Source organism: Netta rufina (genome assembly GCF_964035555.1).
Source record: "Netta rufina genome assembly, chromosome: 2".
In the NCBI taxonomy this organism is placed as follows: Eukaryota; Metazoa; Chordata; class Aves; order Anseriformes; family Anatidae; genus Netta; species Netta rufina.
The window spans coordinates 62,170,244-62,187,603 of record NC_140124.1 but is presented as its reverse complement, the minus strand read 5'-3'; the positions used below and the strand labels follow the sequence as shown (position 1 = coordinate 62,187,603).

General features: G+C 35.6%; 1 protein-coding gene across 1 annotated transcript in view; it reads left to right on the top strand.

Moving 5' to 3' along the window:
* DPY19L1 (dpy-19 like C-mannosyltransferase 1) overlaps positions 1-17,360 on the top strand; it is a 50,533-nt gene that overhangs the window by 15,760 nt on the left and 17,413 nt on the right. The window contains exons 8-13 of the mRNA XM_084307007.1: positions 4,456-4,513; positions 8,405-8,496; positions 10,537-10,636; positions 11,890-11,967; positions 14,687-14,773; positions 16,797-16,856. Coding sequence (XP_084163133.1) covers positions 4,456-4,513; positions 8,405-8,496; positions 10,537-10,636; positions 11,890-11,967; positions 14,687-14,773; positions 16,797-16,856 — 475 coding nt within the window. The remainder of the gene's footprint in view (positions 1-4,455; positions 4,514-8,404; positions 8,497-10,536; positions 10,637-11,889; positions 11,968-14,686; positions 14,774-16,796; positions 16,857-17,360) is intronic.

Genomic DNA, 17,360 nt, shown 5'->3' with positions numbered 1-17,360 from the left:
GGGACAGAAGCTTGTTGATTAAAGTAAAATGCTGATGCTGCAAAAACATGGAAAATTTCAGTGAAGTGGTATGTCATTGATACCACTGTGTTGTGGATAAAACTAATTATTATGCAGTTTTAAAATAACTTTTGTCCTGATGGTGTTCTTAAAATTACCAATGTTACTCATTTTTAAACAAAGTTTGGATGACACTGCACTTGTTGAATGACAAGACTGGGGTTTTTAGTGTGCTTTTCCTCCAGTAATATTGCATTTGTTTCAATTTTAATATAACTGACAAGGCAAAATGTTTTTTATGATAACACATTCTTTTACAGACATACATATACTTCCCTTTTTCAGTGAATTTCTGTTTTCAGTATTTGACCTTAAATTTCAGGAACCATAATATACTTTGATACAAAAATACTTTGATTCCAAGTTCTGCAGAAAATAAAAGCAGAAATATTTGTGCCTCTATTTTCATTTGCCTGTTGTGCAAAAAGCTGCTACTTTTTTTTTAAGAGATGTGTTTTTTTCCCCCCCATTGGATGTGAGGGCGATCTGGCTGCGACATCTGTCACCCCATTGATCGCCAGGGTTGATCCGGCTGATCTGGCTGGCTAGGCGGGTGTCCCCTTCCTCCCTCACCGCTCCATGTGCGTCCCTCCCGAAGCTGCATGCTCAGTCGAAGAGGACGCCCTTCCCCGATAGAGGCGTACCGTTCATCGGTCAAGAGTATACGGTAGCTGCGCTCCCCTGCTAGAACCTCCAAACAAGCTCAAGGTCCATTTGTAGGAGAACGTAGGGTAGTCAAGCTTCCAAGACTGCAGACACATCCAAGTGAGGCACTGCATGGGGCAGTCTGCCATTGTTTTTCATCCCTGGAAGTCTTTAAAAGATGTTTAGATGTAGAGCTTAGGTTTAGCGGGGACTGTTAGTGTTAGGTCAGAGGTTGGACTCGATGATCTTGAGGTCTCTTCCAACCTAGAAATTCTGTGATTCTGTGATCATTTTGTGGCTTCACTGGTGTTTTGTTCTCTCCCTGCTTTCTCTAAAGCATATGGTGATGGTTCAGATAAAGAATAGCACAGGGCAGGAGCTGAATGTGATACTGAAAAGAGGAAGTTGCGTAGTACAACTGTCAGAGATTTGGGAGTAAAGCATGTATGTCTTTCTTAACAAAGAAAGTAAATCCCTCATTTTTTTTTGAGGAAGTAGGTAATCTTTGAATATTTGTGTGACTCACTTGTCATGTTTCTCTTAAGTTAGGTATATGGAAAGCCACATTTCATGTATTAATGTCACTGAAAAGTCAGTAATGTCTTATCCAAGGAAAGTACTGAGAAATTAAATACTAAGTATTGGAAGTAATTCAGTTTTAAATACAAATGATCTGTAGCGTACATAGTCAAAATGACTAGAATGTAAATGCAGTTCTTTCAAGTTGTATGCCACTAGCTAGCTGGGGTTATGAAAAATAACAAGTGACTATGCAATTTTCTGGAGGTAGGATTTTGATCTTTTTTTATTTCTTCTAAAGAAGTTCATAGTTTGATACCAAATCTAGGTGGCTGCTTAGTCATTATATCTGTATGAAGGTTCCTCATAGTCAAGGAGAGCTGGAACACTTAGGCTATTATTTAAGGTGTGAAAAATCAAAGAACTGAATCTGGAGTGATGCAATTCTACTGTGCTGAAGTAGGAATCTTATGAGTTGGTGTAGGTCTCCCTCCTAAAGCTGATTTTTTTTTCTATGCCTTTTGGAAGACTTTTTCACAGCACCTGACTCATTTGATGGTGGGAAAACATCCTCTAATTTTTTATTCAACTTTTCTTTTATGAATTTGTTAGCAATGATCATCTCAAGTTTACATAATATTTTTTTCTAGCCTTTTTTCCTCCCTAGGTGGTTATGAAACGTATAGTCTTTTTATTTCAGCCTTATTTGCTTTTGGTCTCCTTGTAACTTTGTCTAGTGATGGAAGGTGACAGCGTAGTGGAAGACCACTCTCTTACTTTCCAAACTAGCATGTGTTCCCATCTGTGCTTGCAGTCTGTACTCTGTTGTTCCAGGAGTTCAGATAGCAGAAATGTAGTTGCTTTCGTAGGACTATTTTTTGCTGTTTAACTCCTTAAACAATTTCCTCTTCAAGGTTAGAAGATAACCAGACAGCATCTCCCTGTCCTAGCACACGGTGTGTGGCCAAGGTTAAGAAAGGGAACAGAACCATTCTTTTCAAAAGTGAGCTGATGTTGTGTTTGGTTAGTTGTAGTGTGAATCTGCAACCTCTGGTTATGCAAAGGCACTTGGAAATCTTCTGGTATGATGCAAGTTAGCTTCAAGCTCTGGAGCATTCTCTATTAAGACAGTCAAAGGGATATGTTGAAAACTCATGCTTAGGTTTTGTTTTGTTTTATTTTTTTGGTAAAGGAATGGTGTTTAGATAAGTACTTTATATGCAATTGTCAGATTCCCCCTGTTCCCTCTATTCTTGCAGTTGAGGTACAAAACGCCTAAGTTGATTGTCAAATACTGGATCTTAAGGAGCTACCAGTAAATTTCCCAAATCTCCTTCTGACAGTGCTTTTTCAGTATTCTGATTCTTGCATGTTAATTACCAATGAATTAGTGCAAGTCCCTGGTGACTTTTTTTTAGGCTTCATCTTATTGTACCTGGGGATTCAAAAGACAAGTTATTTTATTATTCCAGACCTGACTCTATTAGACTGAGAATTAACTGTTCAGGTCATCTGCAATTCTTTAAAACAGAATAATATAAATTTAATAAAGAATTAGTAGGTTTTTAAACATGGGAGCTATAGTTTCCAACAGAAGGGACTTTTCAAAAGCTATTTTGTGTATGTACTCTACCAATCGTGTTATGTTATGAGAATTTAAGTGAGAAGAGAGATCATTTGTATTCTTATATTGGCAATAGAAAGGTTTAACTACTGTATCTCCTACATGATATCATTGCCCTGTTAGAAAATAACCCATCTTACTCTATACTAAATATATCCCTCTGTGAAATAGGCTGTTTTCATTTGTTTTTCTTGAAAAGCTAGTGAGAGACAAGGTGCATTTCCCTATTATGTGCTACAGATTTTCTGATGAGTTCACATGTAGCAGAATAACAAGGCATGATAGATCTGAGCATTCATAATAGAATTAAGACCTTATATTCTAGACTTTAAGGTTTTATCACAATGTTAATACTTTGCATAAATTTTGATTTTTTTAAAAGCAAATTTTTAGTTTATTTTTTAAGACTTTTTTAATAGTAAACATATCCTCTTGGTCATTTTGGGCTTTTAGCATTAGATGCTTTTAGTATTTGCAGAATTAAAAGTTGCGTTTTATGTGCAAGAATGCATGTTTTCTGGAGATTGTTTTAGTACTCAGCTGGTATCTTTAATCCCCTGATATTGTACCCAGAACTCACTGATTCTGTTTGACCCATATATTAGTGATGGGTGAAGATCTGAGAGGTCTTTTTTTTTTTTTTTTTTTTTAAATCTTAACAGCAGGCTGCTATTGCAAAAATGGTATTTCCTGTCAAATTCACAGTAGAAATGCACTTTTTTTTTTGTACAAAAGGGTTGCTTGATTTATATCACAGAATATCAGTAATAGCAAATCTAGCCAAACAGGTAGGAACATCATCTATTGCTGTTTTGAGGTGAAAAAAGTACTAAATACTATCTTTGGTTTTAGTGTTGAATCCATGGTACTAATTTTTCAACAGGTAAGCTTGATTTATTTAGAAATCTATAAAAATCCTTAAGTCAAGGGCTTAAAAAGCTTCTACATGTCAATGTCACAGTACTTTGCATAAGAATTAAATTATAGCTTTCGTTGACTGTGTTGCATGAATTAATTTTTGTATATGTTTTTGAGCACATTTGATTTGGTTATTTAACAAAGTATTAGGTTCAGATCAGTATTTGCAAAGATGCCCTTTGGGTGACTGAGCATGCAAGTTCTCCTCCATTTGTATTGCTTGGAATTTTGTTGAAACAATCAATTGAACAAAAACAAATAATAAACAAAGTTCAAAAAACTTTCTGCACTTCTCACGACCAAAGTCTAGGTATGGTTGATTAAGTAGCTGCAATTGCAGGCAGTAACTGGTAGGATTCATTGTTACTGCTGATAAAATAATATAAACCAAAGCTTGTGACAAGCAGAATAACTATTTCACATGTTATTTACATTGAAATGGGTGTTCTACAGAAGAAAAAAAAAAAGATGTAGAAAGAGTGGTCTGCTCTGGAGTAAACACTAGCTGACTGCCTAGCTGTATTTGAATGTTTTGTGTACTCTATAGATTGCTTTTTCTTGATGCCTGAGAGCATTTTTGTTTTCCCCAATAAAGTTAGCTGTAAGTTAGTGTTGCTTCATATTTTTGAAGCTGCATTGTCTGTTAAGAGTTTCTTCTGTTGTACCTGTCTTTCATGTTCTTTTCACAGTGGGAGCCGTCTAGGAGGCCTCATTACTGTGATGTGTTTCTTTTTCAACCATGGAGAGGTAGGTCTCCCACAATTTATTTTTTTTTTTTAAAGACTAAGATCTCATTTAGTTGAAGATAACGATGTTGCTTATCTAATTGAGGATGAACATAAAAGGTTAATACAAAAGGAATAAGACTTTACTGAAAGCAAAATACGCTACAACTTCTATGTATCACTGTCCAATGTGTCACCTTAGATTAAAAACAAAACAAACAAAAAAGCCAACAAAGTAAATATATTGTAAAGTGGTTCTGAGATTGAAATCTCAGCAGGACAGTAAGTTCAAGTTTCAAAAACATCAAGATCTCTTTTTGTCTGTGTTCCAGACATAACTGGGCTAGATGTACCATGTGAATAAGCTACAGAAACAGAGGAGGTTTTATTTAGATTGCTGTGTATTTTACTAGAAATTCATGAATACCAAACCAGCAAAGAAATCCATAAATACTGCTGAACTATGTCCTGTAGCCAGGATGCATAGAATTTAGAAACTGTAAACACACAGAGACCCCATAGGAGAGCTTCCCTCTCTGTGGATGACAGGACCTGAGGGAGGGGCAGGGGAGAACAGATAAAATATATTCTTTAGGGAAAAGACGCGTTAGTATGTGTATTTATGAAATGTTTATTTTATTTGTAATTGGGGTGCAACCGTGCATTTAATTTATATGTTATAAGCATTTATTTTACACTATTAATTTAGTATTTGTAAAATAGTAAAGCAAGCAAAGAATCAAATGGTGCTGATTCTAGTGACTTCTCTGGTAAAACAGTATTTAAAAAAAAGTCTTAAAGATTCTAGGAAACGAAGTAGAAAGAACGTCATGGCGTAAACATGCTATAAGCTTCTATAAATTCATGATGGTCCATGTTAAAATAAACTATTTCTTTGTCCTGTAGTAGTAAAGAACCTGTGATGCTGAGTATTCAGTGCCTAACTTAGCCATTATACATGTATATGAGGCATGAAGGCTCTATTACCATATGCATGTAAATACAGTTTATGTTAAAACACATTTCGCTTTTAGACCTAGATGGGAAGAAAAGAGAGTTCTGATCTTCCCAGTCAATTCTCAGCTTCCTTAGGTTGTGTGGTTGCATTACCAGTTACAGAGCTCTTCCTTGTCTATGTACAGTCAGGGGTGCACATGCATCTATCTCAGAAGCAAAAAGCTCCTTAAAGAAAGGAGCTACCAAAGCTTGCTTAGTCTTGAATGTGTCCTGCCTCCATGCTGCCATTTCCCCTGTAACTTCCATTCCTCAAAATACCTCAATTTCTCCAGTCCTCTCCTCCATCCTTTGTTACAGTCGTGTGTTCTGTACTGCTGCCTTGGCTGTGGCCCGTTTGGGGCTCCTTGCACGATGATCCTGCTGTGCCAGTTGGCTGGTGCCAGGTCAGCGCTCTCCCAGTTCCCGCTGTTGCCCGTTCTGTAAAGAAAAGTGTTTGTGTCCACCCCTTGTGGAGCAGACGTGACTCCCTTAGGAAACCAGATAAAAAGATTTCAACTTAGAGGTGTTCTGTTGACTGGATGGTGAGGTTTCAGTGAAGTACAGAAACAAGAAAGGGCCTTTGAAGAATGTTTTGACCTAAAAAAATTACTGTCTTTCACATACTGGCTGTGTGGATTCAACATGTTCCAGTGATGATGTCTACAGAGCGTTAAAATGGATAGCTTAATCCTTGCCCCTAACCAACACACCCCCAAAGCAAGACACGTAGAATTCAGGAGAACTTGTGGATGTGCAAGGTGCAGAAAACTGGTGGAGCCTAGTTCTTAGAGTGGTTGTGTGCTGGAACAGGCTCCTCAGGGATGTTGTCATGGTTCCAAGCCTGTCGGAGTTTAAAAAGCATTTAGACTATGCTCACAGTCATGTGGTCTGAATTTTGGGATAGACCTGTGTGGTGCCAGGAGTTGGACTCGATGATACTTGTGGGTCCCTTCCAACTCAGTATATTCTATTCTATGATTCTATTGTAGTCTATTTCTAATTTTTATTGGGAATAGCCATTTTGATTCCTTTTGTTTGCATGCTAAAATCATCCACTCCTTAAAATATTTTCTTCTTCCATTGTGCTTATAGCAAAAAATATTTACTTGAAACAATTTTATTCCTTGTCAACCTTAACTGAAGGTGTCTGAATGGACCAACCCTCCGCATTTCTCCTCTTGAGTTAGAAAGTTCGTAGGTTTCCTCTGCACCTCTTTTAGTTGACTGTCTGTTCATTTTGTGAACAGAACTCTCTTTTCAGCAGTCTTTTCTGGAGCATATGTTAACATCCATCAGTGTATTTTTCCTTCAGCTTTTCTTCACGATTATGTCTGTACTAATTCTCATTTGCCTTCATTTATTTTTGCCTTCTGTCACTTACACAGTCAATTTTGTCTTGTGTGCAACAGAAGAGATGTACAGGAACCCATGTGTTTTCCTCATTTAAATTGCTGTATTTGCTTTGGATTACATGTTGTGCTAACTGATTGCAGCAATGGGAAATGCTATTTCAGACTGGGGGAGAAGCTCTTAATCTCCTGAGGTTTGTATTTGTATGTTTCCTGGCCACAGGTTCAATGCTACCTATCTTACAGAGGCTGGCTAATTAAAATGGAATTAGACAAAGGAGACGGGTAATACTGTTGTATAAGCTAGGTCTGTGTAAGAAAAGCTATATAAATATTTTGTAAAAGCATACTTAGCAATTTACAAAAAAAATCAAGTGCTAAATATGTGTAAGCATGATTCTCTCTGTTGCAACAGTACATAAATACTATTTCAGGATGTAGTTTGTTCAAACTATTTCTGCTAAATACGGGGTGAAAGCCTTCTAGGTGCTAGCTACATAGTGGTAATCAAAGCTTTCTTTTACTTTTGCTGGTAAACCTTGGATTTCAAAGTGATTGTATTTCCTTTGTTGAGACTTCCGGTGTTTTTTACAACAGATTCCATTTAAAGTATGATTAACTGCTTATGCATCTGAAACACCTCTCTATGTAAAACTGAAATAGTGTGACGAATATTATTTGATCATGTAGGAACATCAATTTAAATTGGAAAAAGAGTATGAAGTAATGTGCTTAACTGTGAAGTTAATATATATATATATATATATATATATATATATATATATAATTTTTTTTTTTGATGGTCATTGCCATCTGTAAGCATTTTCTAAAGAGCTGAATAGAAAGATACAGGATGGCAGTTAAGTAGTTGAGCTGTTTGCCACAAACCCCAAGAAGTTCATGAAAAGGCTATTTGATTGATTTCATTGTTTTATCCTTTGGTTTAAAAGAGTTAAAGAGTGAAAGATGTAAGAACAGCTGTGTAAGAGCTTAATTTAATCGTTAGGTTTTACTGGCCTATTTTGAAGAGCCCATTCTATAAAATTTTCTGTGTTGATGCTGCTAGAAATGTAAAATGTTTGCAGCCTAAATAACTCTAGTGTAATGAAGAGTATGTTGGTTTTTCCTTCAGATCCTCACCTCATACACTTTCTCCATGTAAGTGTGGCAAGTCACTGCCTGAATTTGAGAATGACTTCAGTTACCTGAATGACTTTTTATGTTCATTAGAAGCAGAGCAAATCAGCTGCTTTCCTGTCTGTTTCTTGGGATGTTCTCTAGCTGTCATACTTAATTTTGGAAAAGCAGTAATCTATTTTAATTAAACAGTGTGCCATACACCTTAAGTCTGAAAGATGCATCCTTTTTCCTTCTCTTTTCTGCTTCTTGGCTTATGTTTTATTTGTTTGTGTTTTGTTTGTTTGTTGGTTTGTTTTTAAACTTCTGAATAAAAGCTTGTTGTTCTGCTTTACAGAAGTACCTGTGGTCATTCATTTTGAAATACAAATGCATTGCTTTATGAAAATACAGCAGCAAACATTATCAGCTAACCCAGTTCTTATTTTTAGTGCACTCGTGTCATGTGGACTCCGCCTCTTCGTGAAAGTTTCTCATACCCATTCCTTGTGCTTCAGATGTTGCTTTTGACCTATATTCTCAGGTACCTCTCAATTTATACTTAGCCTTTTACAGTGAGTTTAAAAGAGAATGTCACAGGGCATGTATTTAAATACATTTATTTAAGTATTTATTTATGTGCCTTGCTATGCTGTAGGAATTATATCATCGAAATGGAAACCTTCCTCTGGCTGTTACGTTGCAGACTCTGCACCAGTAAAACTGCAGTCATGTTACTAATTTATTAAAAGGAAAATTTTTGCAACTTGAAGACATGATTTAAAATAAATATCACAATCACTAGTTTGGCAAATACAAAAAAAAACAAAACAAAACAGACTTTTTGATTGATGTCACTTCCTTCCTTTGAGAAACAAGCTGATAATCCCATCAATTGGTTTTGGCCCTCTTGGAAAGTGGTATGTTGATTACACGTAGCATAAGCTTATGCTGTACAACAGAGGATTCTATAGCACCCATAAACTAGAATGTTCTTGCAGTTTTTGTCTTTATTAATTCAGTCTTTTAAATCAATCTAGTTATAATAATGCAAAGATGCCCCTGAATATGTTAGCCCTGCTTTTCAGGGGCTGTTTCTGGCTTGCAAGGTGATTGTGTTATTGTTTTGCTTTTGGTTTGAAAATAAGCATGACTAGTTGAAAAGCCCTCAAGTATTAACAAACTCCAGCACATCAAATTCGTAGTGTATTTGTGATTTAGCTGAATTTTGTTGTAGTTATGGATGATTAAACCAAAAATATATTTCTATCATATGTCCCTAATGTGTGTTTGTGAGGGAAGGAAAAAATGCATGCTGTATAGCATATACAAATACTTTGAGGAATAGTTTGTAGAGTGATTGCTAGATTTTATATTATAATGACACCTCCTCTTTTAATGCTAAATTGTGAAGTCAAACAAAACCCAAGGAAATTACACTTCAAGTTAGGTTGATCCTAGTGTATATATTCTTTATCCATAACTGACTTTTAATTAGATACATGCACTTCTGTTCTTCAAATGCTGGTATTTAAAATGGTCTTTGATCTTGCTTACCAATTAAGAAACAAGGTATTTAGCCTAGGTATTTCAGAGCGAGGATCTTAATCACCTTTTGGTGATTAAAAAAAAAAAAAAAACACAAAACATTTTAAGACTTAACTTTCAGCTTCTCAATTAGAGATCCTGCTTCAAGAGCAGCTCTGTTTTATGTATAGCAGTCTTCTAATGTAATACAGGAAGTATATTTGAAAAAGAATCTAGAACTTAAATTCTATGTTATTTCCATCACTTAAGTAATAGATTAAACTAATGCTTAGCAGGACTTCCGATAGTTAATCTTGACAGATTTTAGGAGAAACCGAAGAGTATTTTGCAGAATTTGTTCAGACTTCTGTGACCTGTGGGGTTTGGGTTCTTTTTGGAAGAATATTTATGATCTCCAGATTTTTGGAGGCCACTTAGGGAAATTTGAATCATGACATGTTTCTGATGTGATCTCAAAGCTAGGATTAAATAAATAAAACTTTTCTAGGACAACATGGAAAATAGAGTGTTTTCAGTCAAAGGTGAGTTTCATATACTTATGATTGCGCTGAAATCCTTTTACAGGATTGCTGGCAAAAAAAGTTGCAGAAAGTAAATATGAAAGTAGGGTGAGTTGGAATGCTAGAGAAGTAAAATCACTGTTGGGTGCAGACTGTTGTGAGAATAGTTGTGAATTCAGCTGAAAAGAAAATGGTTGTGACTTGACTGTACTTGTTACGTGAAGGTGGACTGCTGCACAGAATATAGTTTTGACTTGCTGTATTACGTACTGCCAGGAAAAGACAAACTTGGTAATGAGTGACTCATCATATAGTTAAGAAACACTAAGCATTGGAACTGTTGTTTTTGGAAACTAATGGAAAAATGATACTAAATTGACTTGAACATTGTTACTTTTAGTGGATCAGTATTGCTAGCTAAATTCCAAGGTAACTTTTTTATTTTTTTTATTCCATTCTCTGTTGTACTTTTTGATAATATGCAAATATCAATGTAATTTAACTTACTGATACCTGTTCTGTCTCTTTTTCCCAAGGATTCCGAATATTAATACAGGAAGCTTGATTGCACTGTGTGTTTCTAATATCTTTTTCATGCTTCCCTGGCAGTTTGCTCAGTTTGTTCTTCTAACTCAGGTAAGACCGTGTCCACCTCTGCATAGCCTCTTTGTCTTCTTTAGGCAAATTAACTACTTTCTATAGACTGTCATTGAGTTCACAACTATTCTGTTGCTTTCGTTTTAGCCAGGCTTTACCCTTGCTCTTAGGAAAGATTCACCCCATTTATCACACCATTTTTTTTTCCTATTATTAATTTGAAAATTGGACATCACGCAGTCTTCTTTTTCCAGGACTAAATAATTTACTTATTTCTTAAAAGCAGCCTCCATCCTAAGGTCACTGCACTTAAACAAGTGCAGAACATGGGAAAACTTTGTATATTGAAGTACAAAAATAAAAGGTGTTGATCTTGCATTGCTTTGGGCTATTCAGATTTTTACAGAGAGCAAAGTTTGCATGGCATGTGATATTTGGCATGATTTTTGCATGATTTCCTATTTAATTTTAATAAACCTGAGAGCAGTGGCAGAATTTCTGTCTGAGAGCTCAAGCAGTCAACTTGAACTAGTGCTGACATGTAGCATATGCTAATGTGAGCAATAGGATACTGGTCATACAGCACAATATCTTAATGTTTAAGTTGACTGAAATGTAACCTGTTGATTGAAGTCCATCCATGTCTTCATACTTTTTTCCCTTGTCTGTTGCACTCAACAGAGTTGTTGCTTGGTTTGAGTTGATAGTATATATCAATTGTTCAAAACTGTGTATGCAAATGTCCTAAGTGGAGAAGAAGAAGCCATTAAACTCTGTAAGACATTAGAAGAAATCCATTGCTGTAACCATTATAAGATGTTGGGTCTGACACTTATAGGTTCGATTCATAATTTCATGAATTTCCCATGTGACTTTTAGTAAGCTACCTAATCAGTGAATCTCATTTTCCTAAGCAGTAAATTGTGATGTTCTAATGCTTTGCAAAAATTTGGGGTTAGTTAACGTTAATGACTACTTTTTTTTTGTTGTTCTGTTTTCTAAAAATTGAAAGATGTGTTTAGTGCTGTGTTGTGATGACTTCCATTTTTGGAAAACCAAGTTCCTACTTTTTAAATACTCAAATATGTTTGATAACTGTTATTCAGAGCAGCAAAATTAAAGTTTCTTGAAAGAAGCTGTTATAAAATGCCTAACTATGCACTTAGCAAAAAAGCAGCAGTAAAAGTTGGTTTATAATTGTTTGAGTAATTAGTTCTTTGTATGAATATGTATTTGCTAGAGCAAGCACACCACTGTAAATTGTTAACTATTTTTTTTGCTTTTCATTCTAGATAGCTTCGTTATTTGCTGTGTGTATTATGGGTTATATTGACTCCTGCAAATTACAGAAGATACTCTCTGTTCATATGGTAACTTTTTTTTTTTTCAAATTAAAACCTCTCAAACAGGTTAAAGCATCAAAACAGTGTGTCTGAAGTGTTTTCATTAGTTACAAGACGATTAGAAATGTGCAATAATAGAGTAGAATAGTTCATTTGGAAGGGACCTTCAAAAATCATCAAGTCCAACTGCCTGACCACTTCAGGGCTAACCAAAAGTTAGAGCATATAATTAAGGGCATTATACAAATGCCCCTTAAACATTGACAGGCATGGAGCATCAACCACCTCTCTAGAAAGCCTGTTTCAGTGTTTGACCATACTCATGGTAAATAAATTATTCCTAATATCCATTCTGAACCTTCCCCAGCACAGCTTTGTGTCATTCCCTTCCATTTTATTGTTGATTACCAGGGAAAATAGGTGTCTCCCTCTCCACTTCTTCCTCAAGAAGTTGTAGAGAGCAATGAAGTCACCTCTTAGCTTCCTCTTCTCCAAGCTAGCCAGCCCAATTGTCCTTAGCCTCTCCTCACAAGACATACTTTCCAGCCGTCTCACCAGTTTTGTTGCCCACCTCTGGACACTTTCAAGTACCTTAACATCCTTTTTGTATTGTGAAGACCAGAACTGCACACAGTAGTCAAAGTGAGGCTTTATCATTACTAAATAGAGCAGGAGAATCATCTCTTTTGGCCAGCTGGCTATATTGTGTTTAATGCACAAAAATGCAGTTTGTTGTCTTGGCTGCCAGGGCACACTGCTGACTCGTGTTGAGCCTGCTGTCAACCAGCACCCCCAGATCCCTTTCTAGAGAACTGTTCTCTGGCCACACATCTCCTAGTCTGTACTGTAACAAACATTACTCCATCCCAGGTGCAGAACCTGGTATTTACCTTTGCTGTACTTCATACTGTTGCCCAATGCACCAGTCTATCTAGATCCCTTTGCATGGCCTGTCATCACTTGAGGGAGTCAACAGCATGGGTTGGAGGGGCCTGGATTTGAACATTTGATCTTAAATGTTTTTATATCATAGTGTCAGAAACTAGGATCAGTCTGATGCATCATAATTGTTGAGACTAGACAGCAGACTAGAAATTATACTAAAAATAGAGCATGAACAATAAAAAGTTGAAAAGATAGCATTCATCTTATGCCATTAGTTAATGGTAACAATAAATGAGGTGTTTTCAAGTCAAAATTAGGAAACACCAACTAGAACTGGGTTTTGAAGACTACTGACATCTGTACCACAGGAAGATGTTCTGCTCAAACTAGTTAGAGAAGTGTTCAGAATGAAGGGCAAAAAGAAATATTAAAATATTAGTCTGAAAAAAACTTATTTTGTCAAATTGGTGAGAAAGTCAAAGGCAGAAGATAATAAGTAAAAGGCAAATGGGTTTCAGCATAATATACCTGGTCTTTATTTTTGAAACTAAAATAATGATCAAGTTCTGAGTTCTGCTGCCAGGATTTTCTGCTGTTTGAAGAAAGACGACAATCTTAAATATATAGGAAGATGTAAACTTTTTTTTTCTTTTTAAGAAATATGTCTATTTTTAAAAATATACTTTTGATAAAATTTTGCAATGCAAACTCAGTGGGCAGAAAGTGTTTTTGCCACACAAAAGAAGCTTTTATCTAAGTGATATTTCATACTTTTTTTCCAAACGTTTTGAAATACTGCAAATGATAAATGAAAGGCAGTAGTAAGTTCTATTCAGCTCAATTTCTATATAAAACTATATATCAAGTGCTTGTTCCCAGTCACCCTTATAAGGAAAATTTGCAAATAAGCATCTTGGTTTAGTAATTTTTTGGCAGAAGCAGGATGAAATATTTGTGTCGTTTGGCTTATGGCAATAAGTTAATAATATTGGTGCCAAAGTGCCATGAAAGCCTAATTTCAGTTAATTAAATAATTGTGTACCGTTATAGAGAAAGCCTTCTGAGGCTGGGTAGACTGCCAGTCTGTCTTTGTGGTGTTTCTGATTCTGCCCCCAACCTCCAGTTTTTGTAGAAAATTACAGCCTAGCTATGGAAAAAAGAAAAAATAAAATCAAAAGGCTGAATATTTTACTACTTTTCCTTATTCCTGCGCACAGTAGAAGGCAGAGATTGATCATTGATATGGCTTTCCCAAGTTGAGAAATGTAATTCAGCTTGCTTTGTCTTAATAGGAAAGCACAGTAGAAGATCACGATGGTGCAAAAAAATTTTCTGTGTATTTCAGCCTTGACTTTCAACCTGATTCAGCTGTTCATATGACTGAACAGTCAGAATTCTGCTTCATTTAATTCAGTAATGATTGTTTTTTAAATATATTATTCTCAATTTGGAAGAAAGAAAACAAGCATTTATTCAGTACTTTTAATGTTTGTCCAGGACTCTGAAAGATAACAGAATAGAAAAATACTTTTTTTTTTCTTTTTTTTTTTTTTCCCCAAATTATTGCATTATGTTAGGAATAACTACTAAAATGTAACAGATATATCGGGCAAGATAAGTTAGTCTTAATCTATATGTACTTTGTAATATAAAATAATACTGTACACTTGGCTATCTGTAACAATTAAGTCATAATCACCGTTTTCAGAAGAGTTCTCGAAGCCAAGTATCAAGCTTGCACTTGTTGTGAGGGTTGTGTCTTTAATTATAAAGCTGTTTATGTTACAACGTAATTTATATAGTTAAGCAATTCTTAACCTTTTCTATTGTAAATTTAATAATTTTAATTTTCTTTTTTCAGGTATCTCTTGTAGTGTGTTTTATTTTGATGTTCGGTAATTCGATGTTATTAACATCATATTATGCTGCATCTTTAGTAGTTATATGGGTAAGTTGTTTAAGAAAAAGAAAATTAATCATGTACTGTTCTGTATGTATTGATGTAAAATGTGAAACTGCTGCATTACCAGACAGTTGACAAATCTTTTATGTCACAAACAGACCTTAAAGATATTTGGAGAATAATTAAATACTAAGATTTTTCGCACCAAGACCTCTTCTGAAGGGAAGCTGAGTTTAGGAGTCAGGCTGTCTTCTTTATTTAGGCTAGGTTAAATTTTACAGGATCCATACCCTTGTTAACACCACTGTAATATTTGAGTGAAATAATTATGAAATGAGAACATGAGCAAGAAGTCTTGTTTTAAATGCTTATTTCTTTGAAACTGCAAATACAGAAAAAATGGCTATAACTTACACAACAACAGTTTCATAGAATCATTAAGGTTGGAAAAGATCCCCAAGACCATCTGGTACAACCATTGCCCTACCACCAATGTCACCCACTAAACCATGTCCCTAAGCACCATGTCCAACCTTTCTTTGAACACCCCCAGGGATGGTGATGCCACCACCTCCCTGAGCAACCCGTTCTAATGCCTGACTGCTCTTTCTGAGAAGAAATGTCTTCTCGTTTCCAACCTGAACCTTCCCTGGTGCAACTTGAGGCCATTCCTTCAAGACTAGCTACCTGCGAGAAAAAGCCAACCCCAGCTCCCCACACCTTCCCTTCAGGTAGTTGTAGAGAGCAATGAGGTCTCCCTGAGCCTCCTCTTTTCCAGACTGAACAACCCCAGTTCCCTCAGCTGCTCCCCATAGGACTTGTGCTCCAGGCTTTTCACCAGTGTCATAGCCCTATACTCTGGGCATGCTTCAGGGCCTTGATGTCCTCATGGTACTGAGGGGCCCAAAACTGAATGCAATACTCGAGGTGAGGCCTCACCCGAGCAGAGTAAGGGAAACTATAGTTCAGATAGTACAGAGTACTATTTGAACCTATATTTGAGCCGTATTCCCAAGTGTGAAATTATTCACTAAGACTCATCTTAATATTTGCTATCTTCATTTATACTTAAGAGGAAAAAACACCTCTAACCTCTTTTAGTTTCATATGGTTTCTGCTAAGGGAATTATATACATGAAATAGGAGATAAGATTGTATAAACAGATCTGCTTTAGCATGCTACAAATAATCTCAATTTCTGAATCTTTTTGCCAATGCTAGAAGCATGGGGTGACATCAGTGATTTTTGTTTGTTTGTTTTCTTTTTTGTTTATTTTTGTCCTTCAGGAGAAGAGTGGTAATTTCTCACCTGTGTTAAGAATTAGCTCCTTTCACTCCTGGTAGTTGTTGGAATAGTTTTTCTTATGAGCTTACTCTACTTGCTTGTAGCAGTTTCTGTAATTGTATACTAAATGTAGTGACATTGAGTTTCTTGCCTATTTTCTTCTTTAGAAAAAATATTTGTTGTTTCTCTGTTATTTGACTGTATATAGTGGCCTCAGTCCATGTCACGTACAGATGGGGCTCTAAAAGCTTTTAAGTTTATTCTCTGTTTTTCTTAATGTTGTTGTTTGTCAAGGCATCTTAGAATGGATTTTCTATGTGTCATAAATCAGCAACAGTGTGAAACAGAAAAATACTGGTTACTTTTTCCCCAGTTCTGTTCTTTTGCCTTGTATGAAAAATTTGTGTTATGCTGCCAGTAATTTATTAGTTGCTTCAGAAGGCTCTTGTTCATGAAAGCAGACATAATTCAGTTTCCTGTTGTCTTTGATTTAAAGAAACTTAGAACTGTATAATATAGAATTTTACTTGGTAAAGAGTAGAATAGTCTTTCATTAATCATATATAAAACGCAGCACTGCAGGAGTTTTTAATTTGGCATGTTTTGCCAGTGCAGGGTGATTCCGGAATCTGGTATGTGGTGGTGTGTGTGCTTATTTATTTAATTTTATGTAGCTGCATGCTAAAGGAGGTGCTTATTAAAATCAAACAAAAAGTCATCCAGGATACTGGAACATCTTCATGATATATCTTACCTGGAAATATATTTTCGTTTTATTATTAGGGAATTCTAGAACTGAGCCCAAGAATCTTTAAAAGGTGCAGAAGCCAAGTCTATCTGTGGGTAAGGAATTTCATACATCTTGAATTTCAGAAAAGAATTATGACTTTTGTTTTGTTTTAGTGAAACAGAACTAACTTTTGGGTTGTTTTCTAGCAGCAGAAAATCAAGAAATACAGATAAATTGCCCTTTTCAAGTAAATTGTCCCTATTCCTAGGGATTCATTTTAAAAGAAAAGGGGCATAAATAAGCATTTATTTCACAAAATTAAAACAGGACTCAAATGGCAGCACATTTAATTTAAACCTGTTTGCAAAACCTAAGATCTCTATGAAAATCTTTCTCTAAAACAGAAAGCAATTTAGAAGAGGCAGTTAAAAGAATAACAGTGCCTGGTGGGGCATTTGATGGGGATTAAGATACTACATTAGTGATTCATTAAAAATACGTCCTATATCACTATTTTAGGATATTTTTGATAACATCAAGCAACTTACATAACTAAGTACAAGAAGGGAGTCAGTCTAAAACAATGTAGGGACATATAGTTGGGTTTTGAGGGCAGT